The sequence below is a fragment of the Vulpes lagopus genome, chromosome 20 (assembly GCF_018345385.1).
Source record: "Vulpes lagopus strain Blue_001 chromosome 20, ASM1834538v1, whole genome shotgun sequence".
Taxonomy (NCBI): domain Eukaryota; kingdom Metazoa; phylum Chordata; class Mammalia; order Carnivora; family Canidae; genus Vulpes; species Vulpes lagopus.
Genome location: NC_054843.1, coordinates 17,744,318 through 17,767,699, shown reverse-complemented (window position 1 = coordinate 17,767,699; position 23,382 = coordinate 17,744,318). Strand labels below are relative to the sequence as shown.

Below are 23,382 nucleotides of genomic sequence, written 5' to 3'. Positions count from 1 at the left end.
ATGAGAGACCCCAAGAGAGAGGCAGAGACATAGGCAGAAGGAGAAGCAGGCTCCCTGCAGGGAGCCTGATGTGGGACTCGATCCCAGGACCCTGGGATCACGACCTGAGCAGAAGTCAGATGCTCAATTGCTGAGCCACCCAGCTGCACCCTCCCTTCCCGCCGCTCATTTCTGAATTGTTCTAAAATAGCTGTTTTTCTTGATTTTTCCACTGTAGGTCTTCTCACGTGTCAGTGAGATTTCACACCTGAGCCCACCCCTTCCCTGACCCGCAACTGCCTGATACAGTTTTATCCTGCAGAAGGAATCTACGTTATCACTGTGCCAACACTGTTCAGACCTGAGCAATGATGTATTCTTTCTTCTTATGTTACCAACTTTGTAACTTTTACTCTTTTCAGTTTTCTTTTTCTGAAGTTAATACCTGCCCCATTTTAAAATTTGCTTGATTTTCTGTGCATCCTTCAGGCTTACACCTCATCCAAATTCTCCAGCAGTACTCTAAGCACTGCTCTAAGGCCAAGCCCATCAAGTGGAGACCTTCCCAGGGACCCTCCCATCCTCCTCCAGTCTGGACTGGCTGCTTTCCCACTGCCACACAGATGTTGCATGGGACTTGCCTTCACCATCAGGTTTCAAAGCGAAAGCCTGAGACTCACAGACAGGAAAGATGGGGGTAGGGATGGAGAAGAAGGAACAGAGGCAAAAAAGACTCCTGGGACATTATCACCAGTATGAACTAACATTTACCAAGGGATGTGGAAAAGAGGGAACGTTTAATGAAGCTGCTAAGATTAAGAGAATTTATCCCTAGACTCTAGAGTAAAACAAATACTGCAAGCTTTCTGGGTCAAGTACTAACATTTAAATATTTCATTAGATCCTTTGTTTTTCTTTTTTTTTTAAGATTTTATTTATTTACCCATGAAAGACACACAGAGAGAGCCAGAGACATAGGCAGAGGGAGAAGCAGGCTCCCTGTGGGGAGCCCGATAGGGGACTCAATCCCAGGACCCTGGGATGATGCCCTGAGCCAAAGGCAGGTGCTCAACCACTGAGCCACCCAGGCGTCCCTCATAAGATCCTTTGATACTGAAACTGAATTACTTCTTAAGTCAGGCTTTAGATGCACTGCACTGTCATCTTTATGTCACGTCTTACATTCATGATGCTTGTTTTGTGTAACAGAGTATACTTTTTCCCTCAATGCTTTTTAGTCAATCCTTTCATTGAGTACAAACATGAAATTACCTTTTAAAAAATGTTTTGAAATACTCGAGAGGAATCATTTTCCTTAATTTTAATTCAGTATTCTTGACAGAACTAACTCTTTCCCTCACAGTAACTAGTTATACTTTAGTGGATACTATTTAGAGGTATTGCAAAAATAAGCTGTACCTTATTATACACAGTAATACACACAGTATTAAAACTAAAAAACCTTAAGTCCACAGAAAAGCATTTTTTAGTTCTTTTCCTGGAGAAGAAATAAGTAAAAAATTTCCTATCATTGGGGTCATTGGGGCACCTGGGTGGCTCAGTCATTTAAGCAACCAAGTCTTGATTTCCGCTCAGGTCATGATCTCAAAGGTCCTGAGATCAAGCCCTGCTCTGTGCTCAGTGGGGAGTCGGCTTGCGGATTGGCTCTCTTCCTCTCCACCTACCCCACCTCTCTCTCTTGAGCATACACTCTCTCTCTAAAATAAGTAAACAAATCTTTTTTTAAAAAAAACATTTCCTATTTGTGATGGTATTAGGTCCATGTCTAATATGGTTTACATATTATTTATATCATTTTTTAATTGCAGTTCACTAATTAAAACATAACGGAAACTAGGGTTTCATGGTGAGGGCCTAAGTTAATTAAGTGAATTCCATTTTTTTATGTTGGGTTTAAGCCACTCTCCTGCCCCAATAACCATAATCACAGTTGTCTGTCACTCTAAACGTTTCCCTTAGGTTTTATATTTGCTTTGCTTTACAATTATTTGCACAGCATAGAACACGGAGCCGTAAGTCCCCCAAAATCTTGCACAAGTTTTGTTGTATACAAATTGTATTTTTCTACTGTAGCATTTTGGAAAGAACAGTAAACAAAATCAAGACAGGATGATCTCAAGCATGGTATCTCTCTTGGGAACTACAATGATGAAAATAGAGTTGTAAAGGCAAAAGGGAAAGTCAGTTTCCTTTCTCTGCAGGAAGTGACCCAAGCCATATCACCTGAGAAAGGTCAAAAGAGAGCTGTTAGATGAAAGTCCATTTCTTTCTCCATTCCCCACCATAATCCCTGGTAACTATTTACATCAGGAAGAGAGCAAATTCCATGACAAAAGGCACGGCTTGATGTTAGCTAGAAACATTCTGGTTCTTCATATTAAATTTATGTTAAAACAACCAACTGATGATTTCCAAGACTGAATTGTGCAGACATAACTAGGAAGCAGCTGTTTTCTGGTTGGCACAGGAAAGTAAATGTTCAGACTGTCACATCTGGTGGGACAGTAGCAATTCCAAATATTCAGAGAGAGAAACTGAAAAACTTTAAATAACACATCCGTTGCATTCAGCTGATGTATTATTAAATCTAACGGCATTTTTGTCTTTTTTTTTTTAAGTAGGGGATAATAAGAGTATGTGAAATTTAAGTTACATGTAACTTTTTTACTTTTTGGATGCCAGTGTCTGTCTGTCTCCATATAGGAAAAACAATGAACAGGCAATATCTAACAGAAATCAAACACAGAATAGGCTTTTCACAAAGTTAGCTGTTTATTATAAAAGGTGACAAGAGATATAGGGGCATACCCCATGTGTATGGATAAACCATAGTAATCTCAATTTTTTGATTTTCACATTCCACTACCTCTTGGACTAAGTTACAATGTGCATATTACAGCTAATAGTCCAACTCAAACAGTGCTGGTATTTCATACAAAAAAAAAAAAATGGCAAAACAGGAATAACCAGAGGAGCAGGATATGCCTGAGGAACTATTCACCTCTTTTACGATTGACTTATTTTAGCTTAAAAAAAAAAAAAAAAAAAAAAAAAAAAAAAAGACCTAGTCTCAAAAACTCCAACCAACTTTAGTTGCCAAAAAGCAGAAATACCAGGGGTATATAAAACAGGTAGATATTCAATACCAACCTGAAAATAACTCTTTAGATATAAATTTAAATTAAAAATATCATGATAGTATCTATTTAAAAGTGAATAAAAATAGCAATGCGTTTTAAAAACCACTACCTTTAATTATGATCAATAACCATTCTTCCTGAAGAGTGAACCATCCTATATACACCCTATACAGTCCTACCTTCAGGACTTTTACTCCCCCTTTGTCTAAATACCTAAAATTAAGATATCCTTCATTCTTGTTCCAGTGCTTGAAATTTTGGCTCAAATGATACTTCCTGCTAAGTCTTCCTTAAATTCCTCAGCTGGAATTCCCCATATTCACTCCTAAACTATAGCCTGTGAGAGTGGAAGGACCACATTTTAACTATCTTCTTGGCCACACACGTACAAAGTCGATTCTTACACAATGAATATATAAAGTATACCTTTTATTAGTCATGTTTGTAGGATTTATGTCTCTGTGAATAATCCACTGACTATTTCCCAAGGTGGAATTTAGAGAAAACATGATTTTAAATACTCCCTTTATTACTGACAAATAATAGAAATTTAGATTTTTTAACTATCAATAAAAAATTGCTTAATGTAGGAGTATCTTTAAATTCAGAATCATATTTTAGTCTTAAAATTTTCCTTCATATTTTCATACATAATTAACTAGAAATATATTTTACTAAAGCAACTACAAAATTTGCAAGACATTCAGCCAATATAACTGATTACAAAAAGAAAACAAATGATCAGCAAAGCATTTACTATCATGTTTATCACAGCACCATTTATAACCACCACCACCACAAAATAAAGGAAACAACTAAATCACCAAAAGTAAGGAATAAACACATTACAGGGTCTGGTGTAAGGTTAGCTTAAAAGCTGTGCTTCCCAAGATTATTTAATTTAATGAATAAAGTAATATAAAAATGCTAGGTGAAAAAAAGTTCACAAAACAAGAAACAAGAATTCTATAACTGTGAAAAATACTAAAAGCAAACTATACACAAACCAGACTGAAAGCAAGCTGTTATTTCTTGGTAGTGGTTGCATTTTCTAAACTTGGTACAGTGAACATGCATTACTTTTGTCATCAGAGAATTTTAAGTACACATGGTAGTTTTAAAACTAAATTTAAGTTATAATTCTTAGCATGTTCTACAAAGGACGACACCCATTAACCCCACACTATTCACTTTTCAGTGCATTACTGAGAAGCCCTGGAACAGTACCATCTCAAATTGAGATTTCTCTTCTATGCCTATCACCTGGGACCTGCTTCAATGAATTTTGCATTTTAATAAAGCACTGACAGCAGAGCACACCCCATAGGACATAGCAGGAGATTTTCAAAAATCAGTTGTTGTTTTTTTTTAAAGATTTTATTTATTTATTCATGAGAGACACAGACAGAGAGGCAGAGACACAGGCAGGGGGAGAAGCAGGCTCCATACAGGGAACCTGATGCAGGACTCGATCCTGGGACTCCAGGATCATGCCCTGGGCAGAACGCAGGTGCTCAACTGCTAAGCCATCCAGGCGTCCTGTGTTCTTCTTTATAATAACTAATGTTACTTAATGACTCTTGAATATTATCTTCAGTTTAAAAAAAATTAAATATATAACTAAGTAAATCATTCATGCTATCCTAGTTCTCACCCTAGACAAAACACAAGTTGTTAAAAGTTCCAGAAAGGAGACAGAACAGCAGGTACGATAATTAAAACAAAAAAAGATGAAACTAAATTGGAGCTGGAGCCAACAAAGACCACTAAATTTTTCTTTTCAAAATTTGATATGTTAAAAAATAATCAATGTTTTCGGTTTTAGAAAGCAAAATCAATCTGGAGCCAATATAATTAGGGCCAGTGGGGGCTGGCAGACTGGGGAGGGAGGTTTAATCATTGGTTTTGGTGGATAACCTACCCAGGAGGAAGTCATTTCTATGGCTTCTCCCACTTACCCAAATGTCCTTCCCCAACCAGAAGCAATCTACAGGGAAAATGTAATTCTTCCCATTCAACAATCCACCCTGAAAGAAATATAGCTGCCATATGAGGGGAAACAAGCAAAAAAAAAAAAAAAAAAAATTCAAGGACCCATCTGGAGAATTAGTAATGTGTGCTTAAGCAGTAATGAATGCTGCTTATGTGTGGTTGACGATAAGAATGGCGATGTTTCCTTTTAATTTGGCAGCATGGTAGTTTTAAAACTAAAATATATTTTCCCAAAAGAAGTTATTACTACTGTATAAGGCTTATAAGGCACAACAACCAGGAGACATAACGACAATTCTGTGTGGTATTTCAAGCCTTTGACTTCTTTTTCAGTTATCACTACGGTTGATAGATACATTTTATGTACTGATTCCACTGTCTAACTTTTTCTGATAAAAGTTACTTGTTTATTATAGAAATTAACAAACACTTAAATATATCAAAATCGCCTGTAATCCCACTATTTGTAGATAAACACTGGTAAGATTTCTTTTCCACGCATATTTTCCTTTGTATTTTTGAGACTCCAACCCTATAACGCTGGCTCTGAAGTATGACTAACTTGGAACATGCATTGGTCCCATATGGAGGGCACATAAAAAGGAGTCTGCTATCTCTCCAGGAACAGTGATTAGCCTTCCCTGATCTTCATCAGAGATTCTGTCCAGGGATTCTGGAATTCCTATGATAACATGATAAGGACAATCCTTAAAGATACAGGACATTTAAGAATTTGCATTCCTCTGATGTGCAAAAGCTGGGCTCATCAAGCATCATTCCCATAGTACATATGTATAACCAGCACGCAACCTCCCAGGACTTCACAAACAGTTTTATTGATAGCATAGAGAGCTCAATGAACATGGGAAGAGCCACAGGTACTGAGCAGCATCATACTGGATTACTGTGCTGGGACATCTGGGCACTTACAAGATCCTAGAATCTATAATAAAAACATTCTCCCAAGCCCAGCCTCATTCTTAAAATTAGGTGAAGTCTCATGTAACATTCTTGGATATGGTTCTGCTGTACGATTTGTCTCGAGGGAACTGCTGTTCACCATAAATCCAAAAAACTACTCTGGTACATTATCTGCCAAGGAAATCCAAATACAAGCTTTCCACACTAAAGAAGATTAATACGGTTGTAGATAATTCACACAACGATAGCCACCAAAAGACAAGGTACGATTGTCTTACCACTTCACTAAAGCAATAAAATTCAAAATCAAGATGCATCAAATACCTTCAATTTCTCATCTGACCATGTCTGAATAGTTTCTTGGCCATTACTACTTATGTGTTTGGAAACTCTTGAATATGAAATTAAATAGAATGACATGTAAGGTAGCAATTCTTTAATTTCTAATTCTTTTGGATTAAGCTATTAGCCCAGTCTTGCCCCCCAGAAATCAACAATGATTTTTCTTATGCAACGTACCTTGCCTATACCCAACAGAGCTACGTGCAGACCAGTGTTAGTTTCAGTGATGGATCTATTACACCATGAAGGGTAGTCGTTCAAGTGGAAAGGGGCTGAAGGCTTTACAAAGAAAATCTTCTTGAGTAATGATAACAGTGTACTTATTAATTCCACACAAGATAATTAATGAAATGTTCAGATGATTAAGAGCCATCTTACATTCTGGCTCTAGAAGCATGATCAAATGCAAAGGGTGAAAAGAGAAAGCCAGTTCACTCTCAAGGGAAATCACATACTCAGTGGAAGGAAAAGTGTCAACAGCAACCTCATACACTTTCTCCATCTAGACAAGGGATGAAAGATAGTGCTGAGCAAGTATGCCTAAGACAAATACACGATCTGAAGAAAAATAACACAGTACAACACCTTTCTATCTGATAGAAAGGTCAGGAAGGGTGCATACTAGGCATAACAGGCATCTTTCTCTCCTCAAGCTCTGTTTTGGGTTTTAAGATGTTTAATGTTTAAGACAATTGTACTCTGATTTCTTGGTAGCGCCTTTTTGAGAACTAGGTTCAGTAAAATCATTTCTTTTGTCTAAGGCTACGTTAAGATATAGCCACAGAGTTTGGAAAGAACTTACACTAATGCTAAATATTAATGCTTTATTTAAGCAGCAAGTAATATATAAGAGTGTTGCTTATTACTACCATAAAGTGGAAGATCATCATATAGGGATGGATCCTGTGCGAGAGTCACAACCACCTCCTTTATGAACATAACACGTGTTATGACTTTTATAAAAAAAAAAAAACTGTTATTTATTGCCTCCACTTCATAGCCTTTCCTCTGTGATCTGATTTTGTAAATCAGGTGGTTATAAGCTCCAGCACAACTTCTGTTAATACTGTAAGGAACACTGGATTATGAACTGAAAGGTCGTTGGCTTTGGTCCTCATTCTGCCACAAATACCCCTGCTGGATACAGCAAGACATTCCCCCTCACAGACTCTCAATGTATGTGCCTGTGAAATGAGGCCATGCAGGATGAACCTTCCTCCATAGTATATAACACGCTTTATCACAATAAAAACATTGACAGTTCATCATCTCAGCAATATCATGAAACCTTTTGACCTTATATTTAGATCTGAAGACATTTCATACATATTTTCTCCCTTTTCATGGTATTTTTTCCCTTGGAGTTTCAAATCACTTTTGTTATGGGGACAGGCATGGAGTAGGGGCAAGGGGAGTAGCGAGACAATTTAGGGTCACAGGAAATTTGGGGTCAAAGGGAATGTGCCACAATGAAGGGGCATGATCGTGGTGAACCACAGTCTATAAACTTACTGTGGATTCCACTGTTTAGTCAACCACTTCTGAGTAGTTAGGAATCGGAAAGATCTTAAGCAAAGTGATATGTGTTCAGTTTTGAAACAGGTACAGTTGTGAGTGACCTATCGAGTGTCAATAGTGAACAAGCTCATCCAAAGATCTACTACCTGGTGAGCTTACATCCTAAACAAAATGTATCTCAAACATTTCACAGAATGGGCAACACCCAAAAGAAACAGATCATTAACAAGACCTGGCCCACCTAATTAACTAGTTCATGATCTACTTCCTAACTTACACTGAATTAAATGGTATCTTGGCATAATAACTAAATTAGTTTGAAATACACTGTTCCTGGAGACAGCTGACTTCTACATTTAAACATTACTTATGGGGATCACTGGGTGGCTCAGCAGTTTAGCGTGTGACTTTGGTCCCAAGCGTGATACTGGAGTCCCGGGATCGAGTCCCGTGTCAGGCTCCCAGCATGGAGACTCCTTCTCCCTCTGCCCCCACCTCTCTCTCTTTCTATGTCTATCATGAATAAATAAATGAAATCTTTAAAAAAAAAAAAAACATTACTTATTTTCATCTGATTAAATCTTCAGTTCTCAACCAATCAGACAGAAAAGGGTTAGAGGCTTCACAAAGTATTTAAGAATAAGGAAGAGGGAGGAACAAGGGAACTCTTAAATTATCAAATGTTTAAGAATCTGGTTTTCCACCCTCTTCATCAATTCCATTGTGAGCAGTAAATCCTTCAGAAGAAAACTTCATTCTAATGGCCAATGTTTTCCATTAATGCCTCAAATTATGCACATGCACGTAAAGTAATCAGCACATATGCTCTTATAACATTCACGTTTGAGCAAATATTATACCCAGCTCCAGAATCTTCAACAGTTATCCTAAGTTTGCTATTGGGACTTTTTACAAGAAGTCACTGGAATGCATTGTCAACATTTGCCTACAGCTCCCCAAGATCGATCTCTATCTCCTTATTTACAACCATGCAAGCTATCACACCAAAAGTTGATTTTCATATTGTCTGGTTATATAAAATATCAACTAGAAAGGGACTGATGATCAAATCAGATTAAATATGGAGTAAGACAGTGTTTCCAGAGGAAAAAAGGATGACATCACATTAAATAGCTCAGTTTTTCAAATAAACAGAAGTAAATTTAAGGTTGGTGAGAGAAACACACATTTAAACCTTGGGGATCTAACTGGTTCCCTCGGTTTGATATAAGCAGAAAAAAAAAATTCCCCAACCCTAGTGTCCCAACTATTGCCAGGATGATGAATCGGTTGTTTCAGGCAAGAGATTTTTAAGAAATTAGCAGAATGGAGGAGCTTCATAGTATGAAGTCTACCTGAGAAAATACACAAAGCTCTAGTGCTCCAAGTCTGGACAATTAGTGTGCATGAGAATCACCTATGGGATTCAGTAAAATGAGGATTCCTGGACCCCACCCCCAGGCCTTTTCATTCAGCAGAGAATCGATCTAAGAATTTCAAGTTTTAATAAACATTTTAGGTAAATTCATTCATATTCCGATCTAATTAGAGCATCCTTCTTTTCCATCCCCAAAGAGCAGAGCAATTTGTGACAGTTACGTGGCCCGCCAGCTCACCTAAGCAGCGGTAGGGAATCACAATGTGGGCGTGGGTCTTGCACTGCTTGCGGCCCTTCTTGCACCAGTTCTGGATGGTCACTGGTTGGTTGGCTTCCACCACATTGGTGATCTGCAGTTCGGGGTAGACCTGGGAAAGCACACAAAAAGGAAAATTGTTACTAGTGACAGAGGCTGTCACACACACGCAGCTGATCAACCACTGCTCTTATTCTAAGGCACTGCTATCATCCAGCACCCATGCTACTCTAATTCGGATCCAGCTTAAGAAATCAGGGTAAAGAAAAGATGCAGGTGACAAAAATCTAATCACTCCATTCAAAATACTAAATGGTGTGACTTTTATTTTATTGCACCCACTCAGGCTTAGAATATTATTCTTTCTCCAGGGGAGATAAAAAAGAAATGAGAGGGGACCCTCTTCTAGGTACAGGATCATTTTGCTGCAAAATAAACTGGTGTGGAGATGATATTCTGTGATGTCCTAAATAAATGTTATAGTAGACACCCCTGGGACCATTATCATTACTTAAATTTAAATCACCCCTATTTTGCTATTTTACTAATTAAGCAAACATTTTACATATAGGATATGACACATAGCTTTCTTTCTTTTTTTAAAGATTTCTTTTTTTTTTTTTTTTTAGATTGTATTTGTTTATTCTTAGAGACAGAGAGAGAGGCAGAGACACAGGCAGAGGGAGAAGCAGGCATCATACAGAGAGTCTGACATGGGACTAGATCCAGGGTCTCCAGGATCACACCCTGGGCTGCAGGCGGCGCTAAACTGCTGTGCCACGGGGGCTGCCCCAACATATAGCTTTCTATATAAAAGTCTTCTCTGTATTCAAAGTAATTTATATAAGAATATATAAGAATAACTTCACAGTTATCATGAGTGTCATTTAGATACAGAACAGCATTCATGCATCTCTTCCCTTGATAACTAACTACAGCCCTTTGCTTTGATTACTGATCTCAGTAAATCACAGTGCTTACTTGGAATAAAATGTGAAACTTGATCAACTAAAATATATTTGTCAAATACCAAATTACATCTTTTGATAATAATGAGTAGGGATTTGAAAGAAAAAAATAAACATAAAAATGTTATTTCTAAACCAGGCTTTCCTTTGCATAAATCTTGCATTTCACTAGGGTTGCTATTGCACCAGATAAAGACAATAAAGAGAGACAAGCCTAAGAGAACAGAAGCTGTAAGCGAGAGAATGGTTATGGTGAGGGACCATAAAACCTAAGGTGGGACTATGAAGATGGGCTACATGGTTATGAGGTCGTAGTATCAATGAGACCTGGTGCGGGCTAGAGAATTTTGGCACAGAGGCACTGAAGACCAAGAGGGGGTAACAAGTGGTACTCGGAGCATCAGAGAGTGGAAATAAAGATTCCGGAGGAGTCACATCATTGGTAACTGCACAGAGTAGAATGCATTGCACCATGCAAGGGAATGGCTGATGAAGAATGATGATCACAGCAAGATCACTGGTGGAATGGGAAATTGGATTCTTGGAAGGATCTTCGAGGTTGACATTGTTTGGGTGACAGAAAGCCAAGAACAAGACACTTCAAAGACTGAGGCGCAATGCTACTGAGGTGGAAAGAGGTATCTGGATTCCAGTAGCCAGAAAATAAAGGTGCCCTAGTTCGTGAGCCTATAAGCTCACAGCTGGGGCAAGGAACATTTTAGGGAGGAGACGGGAAGAATGGCTGGGAAGTGAGAATGAGAAGGAAGGAGGCCACCCCCATCTCCTGGCACAATGCTAGCAGGACTGTGATGCTAGCAGGACTGTGAAGAAAGAACTCCCTGCGGAGGCTCCAGGGGAAGCAGTGCTTGTGTGGGGGGGGGTTGGGGGGGAACGGGTTCCTGAGCAAGGAAACAGCATCCGCAGTGTAGGCTGTGGAGGGGGAATTTCACTTAGGGTTGTCAATGACAGAGAGGGCTTGCCACCATCTTGTCCTTGTTTAAACTGTCAATATTTTATTCATTGTGGGCTTGGAGGGGCATTAATTTTGGTTTTTTAAATACTGCATTAAAATATTATTTGATTCCTGAGTGCCTCATGCACCTCACCCTAGTCCCAGCCCTGAGATAAATCAGTTAAAAAAAAAAATAAAGCACCAAGAATAGATATAAACTGCAGTGCAACCACACAATGGTTGATAGAGTGTCAGAAAGAAATGAACCACCAAGCCATGAAGAGACAGGGCAGGCCTGCACATTACTAAGTGAAAGGGGCCAAACTGAAAAGGCTCCATACTCTACAATTCCAACTACATGACATTCTAGAAAAGGCAAAACTATGGAGACAGTAAAATGATTAGTGGTTAGCAGGAGTAGGTGGGAGGGAGGGATGAACAGGAGGAGCACAGAGGATTTTTAATGCTATGAAATCATTCTATATGATATGATAATACTGTGTCACTATACATTTGTCCAAGCCTATAGCATATACAACAATAAGAGCTAACTCTGATGTAAACTACAGACTGAGTAATTATGTGTAAATCCATCAAGTAGAACAAAGGTACTGTTGTGGTGGGGGGTACTGACGATGAAGGAGGCTCGGTGAGGGGTGGAGTGATATATAAGAAATCCCTGTGCCATTTCCTTAGTTTTGCTGTGAACTTAAAATTGCTCTAAAAAATAGTCCGTTTTTTTATTTAAAGATTTTTATTTATTTATTTGAGAGAGAGAGAGAGCACACAAGTGGGGGAATTGGGGGGAGAAGAGGGAGAAGCAGCTCCCCACTGAGCAGGGAGCCTGATGCAGGACCTGATCCCAGGACCTGGAGAGTATGACCTGAACAAAGGCAAATGCTTTAACTAAGCCACCTAGGAGCCCCATAAAGTCTGTTTTTTAAAAATTAAAAAAACAAACAGTAAGGCACTGATCAGTGTACTGTGGGATAAAACCAGTGGTGGAAGCATATGCTATAAGATAAGAATATACAAAAAAGAATATTTAAATCAGAATCCTAGGGTGGGAACTGAGAAAGTTACTCTTCAAAACCATGGCCAGTTACCTTAGCTCCAAATGGAAAGAGCTACCTTCCCTTTATTTTATTTTGTTCTTAAGTATCTTAACAGCTTGCAATGCATGCATTTCAGTCACGGATGATACTCAACTTGAAAATGCCACTAAAAATTTAATATCCCCATGGCTTTCTTCCATATAATGAAAGGTGAAGTGGCTCTTTGTACAGAAATACAATTCTCCCGCCACCTTTCCTTGTTTATTAGATCACAAAAGTCCCACACTCATGAGTCATAAACTTCATGACACTGGAGAGTTTGTCCTGAGGGACATGACTTTATGTGCTTTAAAGTGTGAGTTACTGCATTTTTCTTAAGGGGTTCTAGCTGCCTCTTCACAGAAATACTACCCTGCTGAGAATGTTCTCAGAGGAGCTTTCAGTTTTCTAAAAGCCCTGTGGCAGGCACAGACAAGTCACATTTTTTTTCTTTCTAGTTCCAAACGAAACCAAACAAAACACATCATTTGCAGGGTGCAAACTGATGAGCAGGAAAGGAAGACTCTCTTATTAGTGTTGTGTACCACCTTCGGTTTCTGATAGTAATATTTGGGCAAAAGAGCAATAACTCACTCCATTGGGACTTTTTTATTAGACAGAATTGCATACTGACAAATTAAAATCAGTGAAAGCAAGGCTTCTCCCCAAGATCACCAGAGCTTCAGAGAGACATTGGCCAAGCACAGAATTTACTTCCAGTTCCAGGCATGAAATTTAGAGCATCTGTGTTCTTCCCAGCACCTCAAGTTTCTCTCTCCAGAATGCTGACAATGACAGCTGTTAGCACGCAGGTGGATGGGGAGATTATAAAATGCGAACTGCAGAAATCCCACACACAGTTTGTGGCAGTAACTTGAACCTGATTCACCTATTTTTCAGAGACAAGTAGTTATGGATTTGGATCGGCCAAAGATCGTACAATTTTGCTATTCTAAAATCAGGTTTATTTTAGTAAAGGGAGGAACATCAACAAGACAGGTAACAAAATTTCTTTGCAAGCACACAGGAAGTCCCAGGGAGTCCAAGTGACTACCTCATGTGCATGCAAGCCCCAGCACGGGGGGGGGGGGGGACAATGAAAAAAACACAAGTTTCTGACTAAAAAGTCAAATGCCATACACCTAGTTCTTTATAAAGCAGCTCCAGTAGGTGACAAGAGATCACCATTTTTATGTCATGAGACAAGCACTGTATGTTGAAAACTAGCCTACCTCATAGGTTTAGGCACGAATGAAAATTAAGATAATTAGACATGCAAAGATGTTCATGGCCACTTAAGCCCCTGACTTCTCACCATCATTGAATTATAAGCATCAGTCCGATATTTTACATTTTCTTTGTGGCATCTCAAATCTCAACATCAACAAATAAAGATTTCTGAGTTCCTTCGGCAACGTGCAACTTGCCAACACACGCAACACATTGTACTGCTAACGCAACAAAAGCTTTACTAATAATCTGCTAGTGGAGGATTAGCAAATGAACTTTCCCCTGGCCTCCTTTTCTAAAATGTTTCCTCTGTGAACCCCAAACATGAGCAACTATTTTCCAGATCAACAAAAAAATGTAGGGAACTATAGCTATCTTAATAAATCCTTAAAACAGAAGCAAATCTAGGTCTGCATCGGTTCCCTGAACCCTACACCCTGCCAACAACTCCTCCTGAATTACAGCCACCCAGAGCACCTGGGGTGCCCCAAACACACTCCTACTTAAGACCCTTCCAGCACATTGCAGATGCCCAAGCCTATTAGGGTCCCCCTGCAGGGTCGCAGACCTCCCCGACTCACAGTGTAATGCAGTGCTAATCCCGCTCTCCCACTGTGGGAATGCTTTATGGTATTTATTACAGTGTACCTCTCATTCACATTAAGGACACACATATCCAGCCTTCCCAGGGAAAATGCACATTCCCGAAAGGCAGGAAACACAGTTTGGCACCCAGGAGCCTCCCTATGGTTCTCCACCTTCATTACCTCTGGTTTAAGGCTATCCGCAGGCTGCCAGCACCCTTCCCCTCTCTGTGGCGCTCCAGCCCCTGGCCTTCTGAAGGAGCACTCATCAGAAGCCGCAGTTTTAATTCTGCAGCTCGGTCCCTGTGGCTAAGTAGAGTCCTAGGGAAGCAAACTGTAAATCGCATTCTCTTCCTCAAGACAAAGGCTCTAGCTAGGTAGATAGCACCAGGCTGGTAGGCAGAAGTCATCATTGGAGGCAGTGCCTCTCAAAAACCTGTGGGTGAAGGGGAACAAATGTTGGTTCATGAACACCCCCTCTTTGAGCCCCTCAATCTCCGAATCCGAGGCATTTTATCCAATCACTTTTATCTGATCACCTACCACTTTTGGTCTTGCCATTACAGCCACGTGCCTTTCTGCCACACTTCTTGAAGGCAGGGACAAATGGATTCATTTTTGTGTTCCCTTAACCATGGCCCACACTTCTTGAAGGCAGGGACAAATGGATTCATTTTTGTGTTCCCTTAACCATGGCCCACACTGGGACAGCACATTTGAGTGCCTCATAAATATTTAATAGACATTTCTGTTTAAGTTCAGCATCCATGAATTGTAGGGAAACTCAGGATACATTAAACTACCACCAGAGATTATCAATGTACCTCTTAAACAAAATAATCTAAGTAGGATAATACTATTCTTGGACTATGAGCATTTGAGAAAAATAAGCATTTCAATGCCTTCCAATATTGTTCTTCCAAGTATGATATGGCAACTTAAAGCAATTAAAGCAATAATAGCCTCATACAAGAGACAGTAGATTAATGTTAATAAGAAGATGCTCAGGAATAATGAAAAGTCAGGCTCTTGCTTAGAGTAAGGAGGCCCAACTAGTGTGGTCCAGAAACCTGAAAGGCTGTCTACTCTCCTGGCCATAGAAATATGTTTTATCTTTGAAAGTAAATGTATCAGTTCATAAATTAAACTTTAAAGAAAAGAGAGAGTTGAAGCAATTAAAAATATTGATAGCTAGGAGAGAAGAGTAAAACCAATCTTGAATCCACATTAGAATGTTATAGTTGGTAACCTAAGTGGTTACCACTTAGTGGTAAAAAAAGTACCTTAAAACCTGATCACCATCGACAGATTTTTATTAAAAATTTCAACAGTCTAAAATCTCTCTATCCAAACTGGAAATATATTAATCTCAGACAAGGTAACTTTTAATTTGTTAAATATACAAAGCAAGAAAAGACACTGATGATATTTAAGAAAACCAAGAGCATGCAGCTTACATATATAAAATATAAAATATTTGTTAGAGCCCTACAGAACTTTCCCCTATTCCCAATAATTAAAGCAAATAGGGGAATCTTCCATGTCCCTTTTTTGCAAACAGGCCATCTGGGACAAGTGATTAATGCCAAAAGTCCTATTTATATATAACTAAATTCCACATAACCATGGATATGTAAGACCACATAATCAAATGCAGTTATGAAAAGGCTGAAAACAGAGTTAATGTCATGGTAAAAAGAATTGCTACAAATTCTGAAAATAAATTGCTTACTGCTCTTTCCAGTCTGTTAACTTTTGAAATAAATTTTTAACCAAAATCTCAAGGATACTTCTTTTTGGAAAAAAAAAAAATGCTAGCAATTATGTAATGGTAATAAAATTATGTCTTAAACAAGTAAGTATGAAAATAAATAACGTGTTGCTTTGGTTTGTCTTAAATCAATTTATAGCTCTGGAAAGGAGACAAGCAACACATCTGCATAAGGTGCTTGCCAAAAATCATGCAGACCGTGAAGGAGGCAAGATAGAGCACATACATTCCAGACCCATCCAGGAACAAGAGTGTGACTACATTTTATAACTACTGAAGCTGAGTGAGAGGTACCTGGGGCATTCATTATGTTATTCTTTCTACTTTTATGTGTGCTTGAAATTTTGAATTAGAAAAAATTAAAAGTAACAACAAAAGACTAGTCCAGTGGACTAGAGATTTACCCCAAAGTTAAAATGTAGTGATCTGAAAGGGTACCTGTACCCCACTGTTATAGCAGTAATGTCCACAATGACAAAACCCTGGGAAGAGCCCAGATGGCCATCGACAGATGAATGGATAAACGAAAGGTGATATATATAATAGAATACTACTTAGCCATCAAAAAAAAAAACAAACCCCAGAAATGTTGCCATTTGCAACAATATGGGTGGAACCAGCTGGTATTATGCTAAATGAAATGAGTCCATCAGAGAAAGATAATTATCATATAATCTCACTCACATGTGGAATTTAAGAAACAAAACAGAGGATCATAGGGGAAGAGAGAGAAAAATAAAACAAGATGAAATCAGAGGAGGAGACAAACCATAAGACACTCTTAATCATAGGAAACAAACTGAGGGTTGCTGGAAGGGGGTGGATGGGATAACTGGGTGATGGGCATTAAGGAGAGCACGTGATGTAATGAGCGCTGGGTGTTATATTAAGACTGATGAGTCACTGAGCTCTACATCTGAAACTAATAATACATTATATGTTAACTGAACTTAAATAAAAAGTAAAAAATAAAAAAAAAATTGTCCAGTAGAAAGAGTCAAATTTCTAAATTTACAAGTGAAAAGGCAAATATAAAAACAAAGATCCAAACTGCGATGCTTGATTGCAGTTAGCACATATACAGATGAAACAGAGAATCAGAAACTCTGTAGCAAAGAGGTACAGAAGTAATCATGAGATATTTTCATCTGAAACCCCAACGTACCAATTTCCTTTTCAAAGGACACATCCAAGAAGAGAATAAGGAAAATAAAATAATGAGGATTTCCTACGTGCCAGAATCACTGCAAATGTTTTATGTGTAGCACGGCACACAATCCTCAGTTAGCAATCGCTCCATTTCATAGAAGATCAAACTGATGCAGCCAGAACATACCAGGGCCATTCCTGAGCACTCACTCAGAGGGCATGGATTTCAAGTTTTAAATAAGTTTTATACTTCAGTGTATAAACAAAAACAAAATATGCCCCAGACAATACAATTTCTGTTTCTGGATTAAAATGACTTACTTTCTTCTTCAAAATTCCCTGTAATACAAAGAAAAATCGTATCAAACTGCTTTCAGCAAAAATTCTTTTAGTAGTATTAGGGATATAGGGAACAGAATAACGAATTTCATTGTGAAAGAGAATGGTAAACCAAAAACAACGGTCTCTGCTTACGATGTCATGGGGTGCTGAGGGGCAACGTGCAGCTGATGAAACATTACTGCAATGTGGGACGTGTGAGGAGTTCTAGGTTTTCACAATGACGCCCTTATGCCAAAGCAAGGACGTGAAATGCTAGAGGGCGACAGCCTATTTCCCAATAATTTGGCCCAGATCTGTTTCCAACACTGTATATGCATAAATTGCTACATAGGTGCACTCATGTTCAGATTTGGACAATATTGTCCGAGAACCCTGTTCAATGCACAAGGCACTCTTACTTCAGAAGTGCTAAATGTAGAAACAAATGGGAAGGTGGTGTGCAGGGTGGGCGTGAGATGGGGAGAATCACTAAAATAAACAGGACAGGGTATGAATGTGAAAACATAATCAGATGTGTACATGTATGATCTAAATTCTCATTCTCCGTCAGTTCACAGCTATTTTTAAAAATACACAAACTGTACAGTTTTACTAGTCAGCTCTACTTCAAAAAAGAAGAGAGAAAAAATATATTAAAGGAAAAAACTGACAGTAAATTAATCAAATGAGAAATATAAAAGTCCATGGTATAATTACGTACCTAAAAGTACACAGTATTCTAATATTATACTACGTGTCATTATAGTACAAAAGTACCTAGTGTTAAAAAAAAAAAAACTACCTAGTGTTCCTGCAAATATGTAATAATTGAGTATCCATTTAAGACAGTGTTAGATGAGGGGCACTTGGGTGCCTCAGTGGTTGAGCATCTGCCTTTGGTTCAGGTCATGATACCTGGGTACTGGGATTGAGTCCTGAATCGGGCTCCCCACAAGGAGCCTGCTTCTCCCTCTGCCTATATCTCTGCCTCTCTCTGTGTGTCTTTCATGAATAAATAAATAAAAATTTTTTAAAAAGACAGTGCTAGATGGTAAGAAGGACAAATGTTAAATCAAATATTAACTTGATTAAAAGATAAATGTGTAAAAAAAATCCAATCTTAGTTGCATCTCTTATTTAGCTCTAAATCCCATAGTTTGTGCAAGCAATCCTTATAAGCATACAGATCATTAATACATAAAATATATCTGTTGTCATTCACAGGCATCCAGGCACCTTTATTTAGCAAATTATTTCACCCAACATGAATTTTTGGATCTTTCAAATCTTGAAATCACATGCATATGTGCCTGTAATTTTTGGGTCAATTTTAAGTATACAAAAAGATGGTCGGAACACACAGCAAAATAATAATGGCCAAAAATGCACCACGGCCTCTCCTGTTTTCACTGTATACAGAATGCCCTCAAAATCGGTTAAATGAATCACATGTGATGTTTGTTTTAACTTAGTTTTAATTCCACATTATTGCAGAATCAAGGTTGAGAAATATTTCTTGTTTGGAAATCCCATGTTTGGTGATATATTTTACAGTAGGAAGTTGGGCAAAGGAAATGGTTTTGTTCAACTCATCAAACAGGCAGATTTTGTTTTGTTCAGGCATTGGTATGTTTTGTTTGGTGATCCTGTTAATTTGTAGATGAAACAACTGTTCATTTAGAGAAAGAAAATTTAAAAAGCAGGGAACACATATTGTTAGCTGCTGTAAAAACTTCGGAAAAAGAGAATATGCCCATAATCTAACTGAAGATTACAAGCAAAGCCACATTCACCTGTCTGACTTTCCCAGCTGGGAATCTGTCAGTGCTATGACTTAACCTGTTTCAAATTCCCTCCAGAGACCTGCTCCCCAGGTGAGTCAACACCTGTGCCAGGCCCTAACCTACAAAAGGTGCTCTGAATGGTAAGAATCCAGGGGGAGTTTTCATTTCTCTCCTTAAAAGAGGAGGAATAGTGCTGGGACTTTACAATTGCTTGTTTAACTGACAGTATTTAACTTCAGCACACCTGTGTGTTCCTATCATACAGAGAGGAAACAGTCTAAGACTGGTGAGGCAGCTTTCATGGGATTGCTCAGGTGTCAAGATAGCAAAGGCTGGATTTGAAAGGTCTGTCCAGTGAAGCCCCTGTTCTCCTTTATGGCACCTGACCTCCTCCTCCTTATCATATCATCTTATATACAACAAGGCAGATGAGCAAAATGATCCTTTGCATTCCCTCTCAGGCTGACATCTGGAGATCTGAATCTCCTTTTCTTGATCTAACTTCCCGTTGGATACAGGCTAATTTTTCCAAAAGTGTCTTGACCACAAAACACTCATGCTAAAAAAAAAAAAGAAAGAAAAAATATCCCACAGCTCTTATTTCCAGAATTAGACCTGAAATCCCCAGATTTATAATCAAAACCTTCGACTTTCCAATTCTCTGAATTCTCAATTTATCCAATTGTATATTTATAAGCTACTTATGAGCCAAGAATGATGTCTCGCCACTCAGAAACACATGACACAAATCCTACTCTGAACAGCATTCAATAAGTACTTGCTAAATTTGCCTGAATTAAATCTGGGAAAAGAATAAGATTCTTTATTACACTTCCAATTTTTTATTCTCCCATCCCGAAGCCTTTGGTTTAAATAAAACAATGCTGTTATTGTTTTAAAAATCTCATTTCATTCAAAAAAAAGAGGGACCAAAAAAACCTACAAAATGTAACTTTTGATATAAGCTTCACTATATGTTACAAGGCGAGTATTATTCTATTTCTGTTCTATCCTAGTTCTTTAGAAAAATATAACAGTTTGGGTAATGTAACAGTTCATTAAGGTAAGTGGCCACTTTAGGCTGTTAACTGATGAATAATTCAAACAGTTATTTTCAAGTTGCTTCCGTGACAGCAGCACTTTCTGAGTCTAGTGTCTAACAGAGGAAAGGAACTGTTTGCTACCACAGGGCCACAGAGGAAAATAGTAATTGAGTGAGTAGCTGTTGTGGTCATCGATTATAGCATACAACCTATCCCAAAACTTAGTAGCTTCATTCAAATAATAAGCAATAAATTGTGTTCTCTCAGTTTCTGTGGGTCTGGTATGTGGGAGTGACGCTTAACTCTTAGAAGGGCCCTGCCAAGATGTTGGCTGTGGTTACATGAAGGCTTCCCCTAGTTATAAGATGCACTAAGCAGTTCATTCTCAAGCCTGACAAGCTAGTGCTGCTGGAGGGGGTGCCGGGAAGATGATGGAGTGGAGGACCCTAAGCTCACCCCATCCCACGTATACCACCAGACAGCCCTCACATCCAAGTCACAGTGCCGTTTAAGTGTCCTTACAACATGACAGGTGGCTTTGCTATAGCCAATATATGTAAATTTGAAGCCACATGTCTTGATGACCCAGCTTTGCACCATCATTTCTGTAATAGCCTATGGGTTACAGAGGTCAGTCATGCACAGTGTGGGAGGCTCCTCGCAGGTGTGAATGCAAAAGGAAGGCAAGTTCCACTAGAAGCCATCCTGGAGCCTAGTTAGCTACCACATAATAATTTAGAATTTCCCACTATTCTGTGGTTTGGGCAATTCTCCACATGGTGTTGCCAGCTGTGTACTACAAGGAAGGTTGCAAGCTCCAACTGGGCATTATGCACATGGCTGTAGCTGGAACCGCTCTCTAGTGTCTCCTCTTATATGGGGCACTGGTGCCATCATGGAGCACCACTCTCATGACTTCATCTCACCCTAATTACCTCCCAAAGTCTCCACTCCAAAAACCACCATCTTGGACATGGGGCTTCAAAATATGAAGTTGGGGGGAGACACAAATATTCAGCCCACAGCAGTCCTCAATACATATATGATGAAGGAATGAAAGAAAATCCTCAAATAGGACTGACTATGCTAATAAAAAACAACAGCAACAAAAAAGTAAGGAAATGCAAGTATTTGAATGACGGCTGGGCAGAAGCATAACTATTATGATTAGGGAAAACAGGGTATTTCTGGGTTCTAAGAATGGGTGCTCTGAATAAAATGCAGATTAAACAAATATTCTATTTAAACCCTAAGTTTCAAACGATCTTCCCAATCAAATCAGGAGGCAAAAATGACAATATTAGTAACAAAACAATCAAGAACAGGGAACACAAATTGAGAGGAACGAGAGACTATGAAGGACATGGGCTAGATAATTTATCATCACAATAATAATATTTGATACATCATATTAAGCTTAGCATTCATAGACACAATGTGCAGCTATACTGGCACTCTTTTGGAAAAAATAAATTTAACAAGTGAGTTAAATTGGTTAGCAAAAGGTCGAAATGAGGTCACGGTCATGACTTCAGTCAGTTTCGTTTTGTCCTAGGAGCACAGACTGCTAACAGCTGCCTCTCTGACTCAGCCAGCTGTCTCTAAAACATCTGTGTTTTGGTCACAAGAGGGACTGAGAACATAAAGAAAAAAATTATCCATCACTATTGGGAGAAAAATAATCAGTAAATGAGTAGCACTGTAAATGGGAACTAACAGAACTGGTGCCTTCATTTTTTTGTTTTTTTGTTTTTTTTTTTTTTTAATTTTTGCACAATGACAGACACCAAAATACAATGGGTAAATATTTTCAAGGTGCTGAACAAAAATGCCCATCAACCTGGAACTCTCTACTTCATTAAAACATCGTTCAGGGCAGCCTGGGTGGCTCAGTGGTTTAGTGCCGCCTTCAGCCCAGGGTGTGATCCTGGAGACCCGGGATCGAGTCCTGCGTCGGGCTCCCTGCATGGGGCCTGCTTCTCTCCCTTTCCCTCTGCCTGTGTCTCTGCCTCTCTCTGTGTCTCTCATGAATAAGTTATAAATAAAATCTTTTAAAAAAGACATTGTTCAGTAAGAATTGAGAAATAAGTAAGATGAGAGCCAACCAAGCAAAAGAATCAAAATAAATAATATAGGAATAAAGATGCTTTGGTGGAAGGATTTGTTGTAAACAATGAACTCAGTTAAAGACAGAACCTGCCACTATGATTATTACGGCAATTATAATGGAACAGATTGTAATATTACCATTTTGAAAATATAAAATTACTATAACTTGCAAAACCTGTGAAAAGAGGAGATAGAAAAACTGTGAATATTATTTTCCTTGGCTTTCTTAGCAAAAAAATCATTCAATTCTGTCTAAAACAAGATCATGGAGTCAAAAAAGGAATAAAGGCAAAGAAACATTCTTCAACAATACACAGAAAAATACAATCCTACAAAAGAAAAACTATCTCTAATAATAAAAGATAAATATAAGAATACCTACAAAGTGGAAGTGGCAGGAGGACCTTAAAATATCAATAAGGAATATTCCAGATAGTTCAGGATTCAACAGAAAATGCCAAACACTGTTTAAAAGTTCTACGTGACTATCTCTCCACCTTACCAGTGTCTCAAAAGCTGGTTAGAGTTATGACACACTATGAATTCCTTCAGCTACCCTCTCTCCAACCTATGACTTTTCTTTTTTTTCCTGTTTTATTTATTTATTTAAAAAATTTTTTTATTGGAGCTCAATATGCCAACATATAGCATAACATTCAGTGTTCATCCCGCCAAGTGCCCCCTTCAGTGCCTATCACCCAGTCACCCCCAACCCCCCGCCCACCTCCTTCTACTACCCCTTGTTCATTTCCCAGAGTTAGGTGTCTCTCATGTTTTGTCACCCTCACTGATATTTTCACTCATTTTCTCTACTTTCTCTTTATTCTCTT

At 38.6% G+C, this 23,382-nt stretch overlaps 1 protein-coding gene across 4 annotated transcripts in view; it reads right to left on the bottom strand.

Annotated features, from left to right (window-relative positions):
* Positions 1–23,382, bottom strand: part of LOC121479288 (amyloid beta precursor protein) — a 270,747-nt gene that overhangs the window by 181,221 nt on the left and 66,144 nt on the right. For all 4 annotated transcript variants that reach the window (XM_041734781.1, XM_041734782.1, XM_041734783.1 and 1 more), the window contains exon 3: positions 9,530–9,659. In XM_041734781.1, coding sequence (XP_041590715.1) covers positions 9,530–9,659 — 130 coding nt within the window. The remainder of the gene's footprint in view (positions 1–9,529; positions 9,660–23,382) is intronic.